The sequence below is a fragment of the Chelonoidis abingdonii genome, chromosome 14, assembly GCF_003597395.2.
Source record: "Chelonoidis abingdonii isolate Lonesome George chromosome 14, CheloAbing_2.0, whole genome shotgun sequence".
NCBI lineage: Eukaryota > Metazoa > Chordata > Testudines > Testudinidae > Chelonoidis > Chelonoidis abingdonii.
Window position 1 is genome coordinate 19,577,504 of NC_133782.1, and position 13,872 is coordinate 19,591,375.

The 13,872-nt window shown below is 47.9% G+C and overlaps 2 protein-coding genes across 2 annotated transcripts in view; both read right to left on the reverse strand.

Annotated features, from left to right (window-relative positions):
• Positions 1–13,872, reverse strand: part of EYA2 (EYA transcriptional coactivator and phosphatase 2) — a 585,490-nt gene that overhangs the window by 553,517 nt on the left and 18,101 nt on the right. The gene's annotated exons all lie outside the window — the stretch shown is intronic.
• Positions 1–13,872, reverse strand: part of JPH2 (junctophilin 2) — a 67,112-nt gene that overhangs the window by 13,896 nt on the left and 39,344 nt on the right. The window contains exon 3 of the mRNA XM_032767370.2: positions 8,154–8,272. Within this exon, the coding sequence (XP_032623261.1) occupies positions 8,154–8,272 (119 nt within the window). The remainder of the gene's footprint in view (positions 1–8,153; positions 8,273–13,872) is intronic.

Genomic DNA, 13,872 nt, shown 5'->3' on the forward strand with positions numbered 1-13,872 from the left:
AGTTGAGAATGGTGTACCAGTCCCCCAGATCCAAGGAGGGGATAATGCAGGCCAGGGAGACCATGTGGAACTTAAACTTTTTGAGAGACTTAAGGCCACACAGGTCCAGGATGGGTCGGAGGCCCCAGTTTGGCCTTTGGGATTAGCAAGTATTGGGAGCAGAATCTTCTTTCTTCCATGTCCTGAGGAACCGCCTCCACAGCCCCCAACTGCAGGAGCTTGTCGACCTTCTGAACCAGGACTTACTCATGAGAGAGATGCCTGAAGACGGACAGGGAATCAGGCGGGTGGGAAGGAGGGGTATCCACAAACTGCAAGGTATAGCCCCAAGCTACTATGTCCAGGACTCAGTGGTCCAAGGTAACTCGCAACCAGGCCGAGTGGTAGGGAGAAAGGTGGCTGAGGAAAGGATGGGCAGGATCCAGCCAGTTGACTGGGAATTGCTCTTGAGTGCACCCTCAAAACAATCATTTTTGGTCCCCCTCAGGTGCTTAGCAGGTCTGGGCTGGGCTGCTGAGAGAGAGGAGGAAGGGCGGCGATGGCTAAACCCGGTGTCCCTTCTCCTTGCATGCCCAACGAATGAAGGGTAGCCTTAGTGTCCTTCAACCCGTGTAGCCTGGTGTCCATCTGACCAGAGAAGAGCCCAACTCCATCAATGGGGAGGTCTTGAATTGAGGCCTGCATCTCCTGGAAAAAGACCGCCATTTGGAACCAGAAGTTGCATAGCATAACCACCACCAATGTGACAACCCTTGCTGCCGAGCTGCTGCGGTCCCTTCCTGTACCAGAGTACCAAACTCCTGAGCCTGACCCCAAGGAAGGGAGTCCTGGAACTTCAGAAGGCTGTCCCAGAGATTAAAATTGTATCGGCCCTGAAGGGCTTGATGGTTTGCCACCCAAAATTGTAAGCTTGCTGTTGAACAAATTTTTCTGCCAAATAAATCAAGTTTCTTGGCTTCTTTGTTCTTGGGGGTAGAGGTAGGGGGGAATCTGCTTTTCCTTCTCCTTGGCTGCTGACACCATCAGTGAGCATGGGGGAGGGCGGGTATACAAGCACTCGAAACTTTTGGCTGGCACAAAGTACTTTTTCTCTGCCCATTTCGAGGTGGGTAGGATAGAGGATGGGGTCTGCCACAGAGCCTTAGCAACCTTGAGGACCCCATCATGCACAAATTGGGCAATCCAGGGGAGTGTGGAGGCTGAGAGGACATTGAAAAGGGTGTTCTCTTGCTTTGCCATCTCCTGCACTTCCAGCCCCAAGTTTTTGGCCACCCACCTGAGAAGGGTTTGGTATTCTTTAAAGTCATCTGGGGGGCTGGCCCTGGAACGTCCCATGACCATCTCATCTGGAGAAGAGGAGGAGGCCCTGGCCGCCGGTGGAGGTGCTGAGGGCTCGGCAGCCGCTGGAGAGGAGGTTTGGGGGTGGGCACCGTATACTCCACATCAACCTCAGAGCGAGCTTCTGGCACTGGGCCTGGTGCCAGTGAAGCCGTCGATCTTCGCTCCAACATAGCCACTGATGCATGCTACGAAGAAGGCATTGTCATCACCAGAACTCCCCAGGCTCCCCAATATGGCCACTGTGTTGGCCACTGGCCTTGCTGCCACTGAGGTGCCGTGGACAACAGAGCAGTTTCCGGTGCCCAATCCCATCGTGGAGACTGAGGCAATGGGCTGAATTGGGCCTCTGTGCCAGAGGAATCACTCTCCAGCGACCAGGGAGGAGCCATCGACTACTGGGTCTGCTTTCTGTTTGTGGCTACTGGTGAGTGCTGGTCACACGGAAGTGGCCGGTTGTTATACTGGGGAGAATGGTCTCAGTATCGGGGAGAACTGGCGTTGGGGGGAATGGTGCTGCGAAGACCAGTAACACAAGGGGGAGCAGTCCCACGCTGCCGGTGACTGAGACCGACGTCTAGATGTGGATTGGCAAGAGGGTGAACTGTGCCCTCTCTGCACCTGGGTTTGGGATGACGATGGTGCAGGCAGGATGGTGGGTCCCATTCTGCTCACCAGAGTCAGTGACAGACCTTTAAGAGGGCTAAGAGCCCCAGCTGCAGAGGCATGCTCGTGTTGCTCTGGAGAAGGTTAACAGACAGGCCTGGTCTCTCTACTGGATGGCCCCGGGCCTTGTTGCTTGGCGCTGGTGGGCGCTTCTTTGCCTTCTTTTCCAGCACCAGTGACAGCGAATGTTGCCAAGAGGAGCTGGGCGCTGGTGGTGCACTGCACATGGAGCCCGAAATATCCAGTGCGGCCTGCACAAAGGGCTAGGAAGCTGGGCAGACAGCGGACTCCATCAGGAGAGCCCTGAGGTGAATTCCCTCTCCTTCTGGGTGTGAGGCCAAAAGTTCTTACAGATTCAGCAACGCTCCTTGATGTGTGATTCCCCTAAGCACTTAAGGCAGCTGTCGGGGAGGTCATTCACAGGCACATGCCTGCCACAGACCAAGAAGGGCTTAAACCTGGGAGCTTGGGGCATGCCGCTTGGAGCGAAGTCCCCGCTGAGACCTTAACTATCAGCTAACTATGCACTTAACAACTACTTAACACTAACTACAATCAAACAAAGGCCTGAGGGGAAAGTCCAATGGGAGAAACCGCTAGCTCTTGACAAGCAAGATAGCCGCTCTGACTGACCACCATGGGAAGTAAGAAGGAACTGAGAGGGTGTGGGCCATCAGTGCCTGATAAACCGTGGCATGAGCATGGCACTCTAGAGGGCACTACAGCTGGTCCTTCGGGTACCCCAATGCAAAAATCTCCAATGACTGCACACATTGGTGTGCGCACACCTAGAATTGAATCAACATGAGCAAGCATTTGAAGAAGAACCACGGGATATGTCCCCAGGGATGCGAACCAGTGAGGACACAGTAACATAGGTGTAGCTTTGCTGTGGGGATGCTAATAGCCAGGCTAGGCTAATCTGGGTGCTGAGACTTGCATCCCAATCCCAAAGCTAACTCTGCAGTGAAGACGCACCCTTGGGAATGTAGCTGTGTACGTCCAAGACTCCTATCACAGGAGCTGGGCAAATAATAGACTTTTCAGTTCACTGATAGTTCTGAAAAATCAGGACAAAAATTGTTTCAAGTCTACCCAAAAATGAAATGTTTGGAGTTTTCAGTGAAGCAAAAAGTTAAAAAAACAAAAACAAAAACAAAAAAACATTTTTGCTTGAAAGAAATATTTTGGTTGACACAAAATGAAACATTTGGTTTCAAATCTGAGCAGTGCTTGTACCTTTTTGCATTTTCAAAAAAATAAGACAAAAATGTTGCAATAAAAAGTCATTTTGACCCCCCCAAACTCAAAACATTTCAGTTTGAAAACATTAACATAAAAGGTTTTGACTTTCAAATTTTTTTCCATCTGAACCAAACTGACAAAACCAACATGAATTTGCGAAACTTTTGCAAGCATTTTTTACCCAGCTCTACTTTGCACCCATAACAGAGGGGGAGGGATGCATCTATGATGAGACATCACACTGCCAGATGTGTGCAACCGGTCATGGCCTGAATCTGGAGGAGACAGCACTGTGAATAGAAATGACTGAGGCCACGTCTACACTACGGGATAATATCGAATTAGCTAAAATCGGTTTTATAAAACTGATATTATAAATTCGATTTCATGCGGCCACACTAGGCACAGTAATTCGGCTTTTGTATGCCCATGGTCCGCGCTAACGTCGATTTCTTGAAGCGTTGCATTGTGGGTAGCTCTTCCGTAGCTATCCCATAGTTTCCCCGCAGTCTCCCCCACCCTTAGGAATCTGGTTGAATCATTATTGTGCGGGTGGTCGGTAAAATGTCGTCAGTGTCATTCCTTCCTCGCCGGGAAGCAAACATCAGCTGACAAATCCTATTTGCCATTTTTTCCCTGGACTGCCCTGCAGACGCCATAGCACGGCACCATGGAGCGCGTTATGTTTTTTTTCCGCACCGTATGTGTACTGGATGCCCAGGCGAATCACTCCAGCGCTACAGGCCAGATTCACTTGCTTTTAATGATAGTAGAGATGGTTACAGTCGTTCGGTACTGTCTACTGCCCAGTGTAAACTGCATGAAATGACGGTTATCTCTCCCCCCACTGCACGTCAGCTGCTATCATGAGTGCCCCTGGCTGAAATCGGCCGGGGGCGCAACGCAAAAAGCAAAATGGGATTGATTCCCCGAATCAATCCATCCCTTATGGTTCTAAAAATAGAGTCAGTCCTGCTAGAATAAGGAAGTGTATCAGAGAGTACAGCTGCTCCGTGTCAGTATTCACAGGGGGCCCCTGCAACAACCCCACCCATTGCTTCCCTTCTCCCCCAACCTCCTGGGCTATGGCCGTGGCAGTGTCCTGCAATTTGTCATGAGTAATAAGAATGCAGGAATAAGAAACACTGATAGTGACATAAAATGAGGGGGAGCAGCCTCCCGGCGTGATGATAGTCCAGTCCAGGACTATTAAGCCGTTGCGGGGGAAGAGGAGCCCAGCACTGTGCTATGACAGTCCCAGGCAGTACAGAATCTTTTCTTTACACAGGAAAAGGGAGGGGCTGATTGAAGTCAGCCCCTCATGGCTATGATGAAAGACGTTACTACCGTTCTGTCATTCTACTGGAGTGACCAGGAACATTCTGTGTCTTACCAGGTGCCCCCATAATCCAGTTAAAAGCATCGGAGCACTCAGGGTCATGAGACAAGTTACCAGTCCTATGCACACATCTACCACGAAGGAGGAGAGAGGAGCCGGATACTGATTTCACTGCTGGAAGCATTGCGTCTACCAGCAGTATCAGTACACATAGGGTGACATTGAAAGAAGTCCAAAATGATGTTTTATTCCTTTTCTTTCACGTGGTGGTGGTGGGGAAAGAAACTGAGGAGCTATCCCCGAACCACGCCAGACACTGTGTTTGAACCTACAGACATTGGGAGCTCAGCAAAGAATGCAAATACTTTCAGAGACTCTGTGGACTGTGGATAGCTGAGTCCTCAGTACCCCTCCCTCCTCCATGAGCACGTACCATGTTGATTCTTTGGCTTCCGTACACTTGTCATGCAGCGCCGGTGTAGCCTGGAGATTTTTTCAAACGCTTTGGCATTTCGTCTTCTGTAATGGAAGCTCTGATACAACAGATTTGTTCCCCATAAAAGCGATCAGATCCAGTATTCTCCCATACGGTCCATGCTGGAGCTCTTTTGGATTTGGGACTGGCGATCGGCCACCTGTGCTGATCAGAGCTCCACGCTGGGCAAACAGGAAATGTAATTCAAAAGTTCGCGGGGCTGTTTACCGCCCGCATGCAAATACCGAGTTCAGATTGCTGTCCAGAGCGGTCAGTGGTGCACTGTGGGATACTGCCCGGAGGCCAATAATGTCGATTTCCGTCCACACTAACCGTAATCCAATATGTTAATATCGAATTTAGCGCTACTCCTCTCGTCGGGGAGGACTACAGAAATCGATTTAAAGAGCCCTTTATATCGATATAAAGGGCGTTGTAGTGCGGACGGGTACAGCGTTAAATCGATTTAACGCTCTTTAAATCGATTTAAATGCGTAGTGTAGACCAGGCCTGATGTGTCACATGATGAGAAGTCATGAGAGTTACTGCCATGGGTTGAAATCATGACATTTATTTTCTCTTTTGTGTACATGTGATTTCTGGGTCTTTGTTTGATCCCCATAAACTCAAGTCTGCAGATAAACTAGAGGTTGTTGTATTATTTAAAAATCATGTACTTAAAATAAAACTCAGTGAAAGAGAGGAACATCCTGACATAAGAAAGATTGACATGAAGGAATTCCATTTGTATAACACTCAGGGGCGGCTGTAGACATTTCGCCGCCCCAAGCACAGCAGCATGCCTCGGTGGGCACTCTGCTGGTCGCCGGTCCCGTGGCTCCGGTGGACCTCCCACAGGCGGGCCTGCGGAGGGTCCGCTGGTCCCAGAGCTCCACCGAGGCCACGGGACCAGCAGACCCTCTGCAGGCACACCTGCGGGAGGTCCCCTGGAGCAGCGGGACTAGCGGACCCTCCACAGGCATGCCACCGAAGGCTGCCTGCCTGCCATCCTCCCAGTGACCAGCAGAGCGCTCCCCGCGGCATGCCACCCCAAGCACGCACTTGGCGTGCTGGGGCCTGGAGCCGCTCCTGATAACACTTGGTTGGAATTTGATTGCTAGTGGGCCAGATTCCCAGTTATGCTATGTTTACGCCCTTTTAAACTGGCAGAGTGGTGTAAAGGGATTTGAGTGTAAATGAAAATTCAGACCATTACATTTTTGTTTACAGATGCATGTTTTCCTGGTAGTGTTGTATCATTTTGCTTTTCTGTACTCCACTCTCTCAATAAAACATAATTGTCATTAAAAAGAGAGCAAAAGAAGGAAAACAGGAATTCTAATAAAATATTAGAAGATGGAAGAATCTTATGTGACTCTAAATTCAAAAGGCATTTAGCTGATTCAAGCATTTGAGGGGAGGCCATTTTGCAAAGGGTGCACAAATTACGTAATGGAATCACCACAGATGCAAAAAAATCTAAATATATACTTACAAGAAAAACTCACACTGGGAATTCCAATTTCCTCTTATATGCATGCTATAAATACCCTGGTGTGTGCTGAGTGAATTGTGGAACCATAAGTGACAGCTGACAGTCTCATGCTGGGATCAAATGAGCTATTGTTAACTGAAGCGTCACATGTTGGCTCACACACATGCCAACGTATGATGGTGCTTCCTAGCTTAAAGCCAGCTACAACAGAACTGACCATGCTTTGGGTACCCAGGAAGTCCTCCCACAGAATGATGTATCTCAGCTATTATAGCCAGGGACAACAGACATCTGCAGGGAGTTTGGACAATATCTGTGGGGATTTTTCTCCTTCAACCTGTAGAATTTCTGTGTTGGAGAGGAGCAATTTTTCTTTCCTACTGTGTGTCCTGTTTTCATGTTAATACCAGAGATCACTGTAATCCTCAAAGTATTCAAATCAAAGGAGAAGTAAGCATCACAGCCTACTGGTTAATGAAGGGGGTTGGGTGTCTGGACACTTGAGTTCTATTCCCACCTCTGCTACTGATTTCTTGTATTGTCTTAGGCAAATCACCTAGCCTCTTTGTAAATTCAGGCACTGAGAGGTGGAGTGACTTGCTTGAAGTAACAAAACAAGTCAGGAGAAAGATGTCAGAGTTAGGACCGCAAATTGTCTGCACTAGCCACTAGATCTGCTCCCTCAGTCAACAAAGTCAGGTTTACAAAAAACTTAAGAAGAATGCATTTCCAGTTGGCTGTAGTTAGGGAAAGTTCCTGGCATTTATGATCAGGTTCTAGTAGTAAACATCACATCTATTAACTCCCTAATGCTCCATCTCCAGAAATAGCAGCCCAAGTATTTTCCTAACAGAATAATCTGCATCTGTGGGAAGAAATTAAATAGTAACTAATGATAATATTTTACAGTGTAACTTTCTCACTGCATTTTACAGGCATTAATTAGCTAAACCTGAAAACCATCCTGTCCAGTATGGAGACACATGAAACTATGAATTCCTCTGGCAAAGCTGGACCACAAAAATCAAAGTAAAACTCTTCAAAAGTGCAGACCTGCATACGAGAGAGATCACTTGATCATTGCCTGTTAGGTTCACTCCCTCAGGGGCACCTGGCATTGGCCACTGTTGGTAGACAGGATACTGGGCTAGATGGACCTTTGGTCTGACCCGCTATGGCCGTTCTTATGTTCTTATGATGAACTGCTACAACCCCAATGTACAAGCAGTGGATTATGGGAACACAATTGGGATCCAGGCAAATCTGCAGCCAGCCCGGACCTATAGAAAGGGTGGGGGGACATGGGGGGGGGTGAACACCGATTTATTTAATTCTTTATTTGCTTCTTTTCCTCCAAGTCATTTCTAGCCCTTGCTGACTTGGGGAGCAAAAAGCTTTTGGGAAAGTGTCTTGGGTCAGTATCACTGAGTAAACTGGCCAGCCCACATTGTCCCAATGGGCTGCGTTCGATCCACTGGGAAATCGCAAAACGCTCCTCTGCTCTTCTCAGCCTCTGTTTCTCTTGCCTCCTCCCGCTCCCTGATGATTGGGGCCCAGCACCTGAGGTTTAACTAGAAGCTGCTCGCCCAGCTTACCTGGCTGATAGAAGTCTGGAGATAGTTCCCTGGCCATAGTTCTGGCTACGCTCGATTCATTGTTAGCTGCCTGAGCGGCTTGCTCAGCTCCATCTGCCTTGGCTTTGGCATGGGAGGTCCTGTGAAGAAAACACCATCATGACATTAAGTATCTCCTGAAGCTATGATCAGCATGGCCCAAGCACATGGCATTGGCCACACAGAGAACACTGAAGAATTAAAAACCTGGCACCTCATTTCCCAATAATCCCTTGGACAAGTGGGCAGAAGGAGCAGTGAAAAGTTTAGCCTAGTCACCTGCCAACAAGTCATTTTCCTAGGATGTTTACTGCCACCCCTGCTGCCATAGACCTGGGCACCATTATGTAGTTAAAAACAGACATGATTATTATCATCAACAGGTGGCAAACTAGCACTGCACTAAACTAACCCCACCTGCCAGCAAACAGAAGCCACTGAATGGAAATGAAAATCCACAGCCTATGGACAGCCAAGCAAAACGGGACAGACTGGCAAATAAATTAAGTGCACAACTGCTCAAGCATAGTGTGTGTCCACGTGCACACCTAGCTGTGCATAAGAATAGGGTAACTGTGTTTGCAAATGTGTCTAATTAGCCAGTAATTGTGCTAACAAACGGCACAGCTCTTTTTCATGGCTTCCCCATCTTCAACCTTGGGGACATGGAGCAGGAGTGCCCCAGCCAATCACACCTGCTGTAGTGGGGCACGGAAGGAAAGGCCCCCTCCGAGATGTGGCATCCTTGCATTCTGTAGGATGGGATTCCGTTTCCATAGCTACGGAACACCAAGGAACACTCCTTTCCCCCACCTTTTGTCAGTTGGTTTGTATTTAAAACTGTAAGTTCTTCGGGCAGGGACCATGTGTCTTCCACAGTTTGGGCATTTATGCAATGTACATGAAAACAACATTATGGCCTAAGGGCCAACTGCAGCCTCAAAAGTCTTGAGTGTGGTACACAGACAGCTTCATCTTTCCTGCATAGGAGCAGGCTATGGGACCGTAGATCCCCGCATGCAACAGTGGGCAAAGCTAGGCAAGTTCTGTCCTGAATGCCTCTCAAGTGACCATAAAAGAAACAAGAGTCCAGTCTTTCAGGCAGATTCCCCTATCCATACCAACCTCCAGAGCTGCCCTTGTAATATGAAAACCACCAGCAGTGGCACAGATGTCTCCTCTTTCATACCTTGGCTTCTTGAGTCCTGTAGAGAAACATCTCCTGTTTGCTTCATAAGGCTGACTAAGTTATCTGTCTGTCTGTGAGATGCTAAGATACCTAGCATTTTGGTCCCTATGATCTTCACATGAGAAGTTAAGCTAGCTTTGGAGCAAAGATGCCTGTTTAGTATGAATAAGGTGACCAGACATCCCGATAAAATCAGGATCGTCCAGATATTTAGGCATTTGTCCCGATATTTCGCACTGTTTTCTGGGTTTTTTTCTTCTCCACTGGAGACCACCCTATGTGTCCCAATACTTTCTTCCTCTCATCTGGTCACCTTAAGTATGAAGCAGGGCTGCCTGGGGGGGGGAAGGGATGACAAATGGGGGTAATTTGACCCAAGACCTGGGCCCCACAGGGGCCCTCACGAGAATATAATATTCTATAGTTTTGCAACTTTTTATGGAAGGGTCCCCCGAAATTGCTTTGCCCCAGGCCCCCTGAATCCTCTGGGCAGCCCAGGTATGAAGCTGACTTCAACAGTGAAATTGAGCCTTCAGAACAGAAGAGACCAATTCTGTGTACACACAAGCCACCCTGTTCCATCCAAGGCTAAGAATACTTGTTTTCCTAACACTGTCAAGAAGACCAGATTTTCAGCAGCTTCCAGAATCACACCTATCCATATTTGTGGATATGTAAATGTGCATATACTAAACTACACACATTTGTATAAATAAAGACAGTTAGATGTATGATTATTGATCTGTATGTGTAAACACGAATACTATTAATTACAAGCATTAATTCAGCTTTGCAATAATCTGTCAGCTTGTTAAGTGACACACAGTGATCCTTTTCCCCACACTGATACACAGACCCCTTTGGGGTGAAATACAGATGCTGTTTGATGGCACAGAATGGTAGAGCAACATCTTAGAACTGGAAATGAGGAAAGATACTGTATTCCATTGAGACTGCAAAGGGAATTTTAGACAGAATGTAATCACTGGAGTTTCAGTTTAGCTAGGACCCCAGGATTAATTCTCTTTCACTAAATACCCACTTATGTATGTGTGAGGGGGGAGGGTTTTGGCGCACACAAATATTGCAGGTGCAATAAAAGAGGCTGCTCAAATTTTGCCCCCAACTTTCTTTACGATGAAAAGCGAGAGAAACTTCCATGATTCTTGGTTGCAAAGATTATGGAAAAGAATTAAATGGCTAGCATGTTCCCAAATCTTCATGCTCAGCAATGCTGTAAAATACCTGCGAACTAGAAGGGCATTCTGACTCTTAACATGCAAATAATCACAATATACATCCCCGCTATACTTCAGAATTTCTATATCTGGAATCTTCTCCCTTTATGTTGGAAACAGGAGTCGTTCTATTGTTTACATTTACCCATCATCTTCCTTCTTAGCTTGCAAGCTGAGCTGTCTCAGATAGTTTTCTACAATTTTTGTTTTTCTGTCCAAAATTATTAGAGCTCCTGAAACATCCAGAGACACTAGCTGATGAGACAGAAGTCTGCAATTTTAAACCTCGACTGCATGCAGGAGATCACGGAAAGCTGTAAACAGAGAAAGTGTCTCCTTTTTTGGTAGCATATAATCAGTGTGATTAATTCCACTACAATCTGGGGAGGGCCTGGTGGCATATTTATGTGCTTTTCGTGCCTGGGGAATCAGGGTGGATTCACAGTGCTCAGCGCAGAGCCTGAAAGCAGCCTTCACCTTGCAGAGAGGTGCTCCTTTTAACTCTCCAAAGCAATGCTCTGGGAAAGAGTGCAGCTTGACAAACATTGACAGTGCCGCTCTTCCACTTGGATCCCGGAGGGGGCAATCCAAACAGGAGTCAGCCTATTGCTTACATTTACCCATCATCTTCCTTCTAGCTTGCAAGCTGAGCGGTGTCGGATAGCATTCTACAATTTTTGTTTTTCTGTTCAAAATTATTTCTTCCACTTGTATCCTGGAGGGGGCAATCCAGAGAAAGAAGCCCAGGCTTTAGCTACTAAATTAGGGTGGGAATCTCAGAACTTGCCCTACAGTGTCTGAGGACTTTGTCTGCCCCATTGATCAAGGGGTTGAAGTTGCATGCTTGGGGCTAGAATGGGCCACCCTTGTGTGTGTTGGTGAGCGCTCATCCCCTTGTAGTCCCATTGAAGAGGATGGGCCAGATCCTCTGTTCCTCCAGCCCAGGGACAGAGGGGCTTTAAGCCACCATTGCAACTTCTGCATTCCTGAACTTCTTGTGGCCCTTATTTTAAGTCAGAGCTGCCACATGGCCACCCTAACTTATATTCATCATGCTGTGGCCATGTCCCCTTCTTCTCGCAACACACCCTCTATGCTGGGGACTGTGAGAGAGGTAGTGTAAAGCCATTATGAGGTACCGTGATCCCCAGAGGCCATCTCTGCTAGGTTTACTGCCGGTGGAGTGGCATGAAGAGGCTGGAGCAGAGCACAGACGCTGGCCCAGTGGGACCTTTTGTGGGAGCATGTGCTTGACATGGCTGGAAAGGGCTGCACAAATCCAGCCCTTGTTGTGGTATCTGGCTCCTAAACCAAAGCCCAGGGTTTATGAAGAATGGGGTATTGGGATGTTCAGTAGCAGAATGCCCAAGGAAGAGACATATGATAGAATAAGAAACAGTCTCAGACTGGGAACATCAGGCAGACACATTCCTATTTGCAACCACCTCAATTCGCCATTCTGAGGGCTAAACTGGATGGAGGGTTACCTCCCTATCATCAGTAGCCTGCTTGCCTTTAGTATATTGCATTATGGGCTAACATGATAGTAGGGCCTCGCTCTAAGGTGATTAACTTGAATGGACTTTTAGGGAACTAAAACTAGGAACCAGCTCTGGATGTATTAGGGCTTGTTTACACAGGGACATTGGGGATAATTAATCCAAATTAACTAAAGATCTGAATTTGAAGTGAATTAGTTAAACTGCATTAAAACTCTGTGTGAACACCATCATCTAAAATTAGAGTAACCTTAATTCAGTGCAGTTTAATTCACTTCCAAAGTGAATTATGCTAAATCGAATTAAGGCCACTTTCATTCTGAATAATTGCATCCACACAGGCATTCAATGCAGTTTAACAAATCCACTTCAAATTCACATTGTTAGTTAATTCAGATTTATTTTCCTGGATGTCCTTGTGTAGACATGATCTCAGTCTCTCCCTGCAGGGCAAAGAAGCAGTGATTTGCCATGTGAGGAGATACCATCTCTCTTATCCCCTTTCTAGAGTTTGCAAATTGACAAGGCCTGAGACACAGTTGCCATCAATCATGTCACATACTGATTTATGGTGAGGCATGGAAGGTCAGAGCTTTCAGAGCTCCTATCTCGCTCAGGACAAACACCCCAAGTGGGACATTGCATGGCTCAGTTATTACAAAAAGCTACTTAAGCAGAGGATGGTGAGGGACTGGGAGCGGGTGCATACGGTTCTCTAGGGGGCGCCTGGTGCCACGTTGATATCCAGAAAGTAGGCTTCCCTCCTCACTGGTGCGTGAGGAATGCACACACTAACATGTTAGCAACAGCCAGTGCAGATACCCCCGCTCATTCCTTAATGCACCAAGATGAAACACAGCTACGGCGTGGCCTAGGGGGTCACACCAGCAAGACAACCCCTGATTACACTAATCCTGTGGCAGTCCCGGTTTGGTACACAGAGGCTTCCCTTCCTCCTAACAGGCTGCTGTATCTTGCGCTTATCAGGCGGCTGCGTGGGGCTCTAGCGATGGGACAAGCAGGCTGCTTTCTCTGAACTAATGCAGTTCCTACAGGCCAAGACTCAGCCCAGGCAAGAACAGTACAATAAAGGTAGCCTGAACCTGGTGCAATGATCCTGTCAGTCCTCCCAAGCTGAGCACGGCTGGGCTGAATTCAGTGCTTGGATGAGAAAACTGCAGGTCCTGGTGATGGTGATCCAGACCTAACCCTAGCATAAGTGGATGCAACTCCTTTGAAATCAGTGGAGCAACTCCAGAGTTACACTGGCGTGAGAGCAGAGCCTAGCTCCTTCCTCGAGGGGAACTGTACAGGAGTTCAGGTCTGGAAAAGAAGGAGAGCACACTACCCAACTGAAAGGGCAGCAGGTCTGTAGCTCAGCAGGCTGTAGTCGCCTCACTGTGATGCGGGTGGGGCCAATCCTGACCTCGGTTATTGCAGACGATGGGGTGAATCTGGATTCTCAGCACTGTTACTGGTGATCTGCCCCCTCCCGGCACATAGTCTGAGTTTGGGGTCCTCCAGGTGCTGCGTGAATAAGAGATATTGTTATGCTGGCGGCGGATTCCCCTCGCTTTGCGAGGCTGGCCTTTGCCTCACTCCCGCTGATGTAGCATTTTCCTGCAATTCTTCTAACACCATGAACAGCTGCACAATGCTCTGGAGTACAGCTTAGAAACTGGCACCTTACTTGCATCACGTGTTGAGATCTGCCAGGTGCTGTGAGCCTGAGCAGCTGAGTCAGCTCTCAAACCTGTGCCTATGCAACTCAAACA